Source organism: Cebus imitator, unplaced genomic scaffold (genome assembly GCF_001604975.1).
Source record: "Cebus imitator isolate Cc_AM_T3 unplaced genomic scaffold, Cebus_imitator-1.0 Scaffold266, whole genome shotgun sequence".
In the NCBI taxonomy this organism is placed as follows: Eukaryota; Metazoa; Chordata; class Mammalia; order Primates; family Cebidae; genus Cebus; species Cebus imitator.
Genome location: NW_016107581.1, coordinates 1398149 through 1399428, shown reverse-complemented (window position 1 = coordinate 1399428; position 1280 = coordinate 1398149). Strand labels below are relative to the sequence as shown.

At 46.5% G+C, this 1280-nt stretch overlaps 1 protein-coding gene across 1 annotated transcript in view; it reads right to left on the bottom strand.

Annotated features, from left to right (window-relative positions):
• The window catches only part of ELSPBP1 (epididymal sperm binding protein 1), a 22058-nt gene extending 21582 nt beyond the window's left edge, over positions 1-476 (bottom strand). Inside the window, 1 exon segment of the mRNA XM_017500600.2 lies at positions 407-476. Coding sequence (XP_017356089.1) covers positions 407-476 — 70 coding nt within the window.
• Between the last annotated feature and the right edge of the window lie 804 nt (positions 477-1280).

Here is a 1280-nt window from a genome sequence, read left to right as displayed (position 1 = left end):
TTTTTTTTGAGATGGAGTTTTGCTCTTGTTGGCCAGGCTGGAGTGCAGTGGCGCGATCTTGGCTCACCGCAACCTCCATCACCCAGCTTCAAGCAATTCTTCTGCCTCAGCCTCCCAGGTAGCTGGGATTACAGGCACTCACCACCACCCCCAGCTAATTTTTGTATTTTAAGTAGAGATGGGGTTTCACCATGTTAGCCAAGATGCTCTGGAACTCCTGACCTCAAGTGATCTCCCACCTCGGCCTCTCAAAGTGCTGGGATTACAGGCGTGAGCCACTGCGTCCAGCCTCTTCTGAGATTTTTGCTAAGCCATCTCCTCCCTACTTGGTTCCAGGAGTCTTTGCTTTGCCCCGTTCATTCTTTTCCAGTTTCTAAATCCTCCCCATCATTTTGAGTGTCCTCACCTCCACCTCACTCATAGGAACAGAGGAGGAAGGTCATCCATCCCAACAGGTAACTGGACCATCGAGTCATCTTGGCTGTCCTCTTCTCTCTGGAATGAAAGAAGGCAAAAATTTTCATCCCTCAGGTCCCTTTCTCTTCCTGATAGCTCCTAGATTTGACGTCATACATGCCATTTTTTCTATTGACCATAATTTTAAAAATAGACCAGGCATAGTGACTCACACCTGTAATCCCAGAACTTTGGGAGTCCAAGGCAAAGGATCACCTTAAAGCCAGAAGTTCAAGACCAGCCTGGGCAACATAGTGAGACCCCATCTCTAAGAAATTTTCATTTAAATTAGCCAGGCATTTTGGTGTATGCCTGTGGTCCCAGCGACTCAGGAGGCTGAGGCAAGAGGATCACTTGAGCCCAGGAGGTTAAGGCTGCAGTGAGCTATGATTATGCCGCCGTACATGCTGAGGATACAGCAGTGGGCAAAGCAGGCACAGCCTCTGCCTCTGTGGGGCTTAGAGTCTACCAGGGAGACAGATGTGAGGCAAAGAAACCAGAAACAAATACAACTCTTTGCTACGACAAATGCTGTGGATGCTGTGGGAAATAGAAAAGTTCCTTTTTAAAGTTCCCTCTCTTTTTAAAGAATAAATCATTAAGTGTGCTAATAACTTTGTTAAGCCCTATCCTATGTAGCTTTTAGACATGCCATGCTTACAGGCACCTAGTACATTCTATGTCCTTGTATTTTAACCACGATATCTGTGCTGGACGTGCTCACAGGCAAGTCCCAGCTCTCCATTGCTTTTACCTGTTTAGAAAAGTTTTAAGTCATTAGTCAATTGGGGTTTGGTTTAGATTGTGAGGTCCAGCTCCAGCCA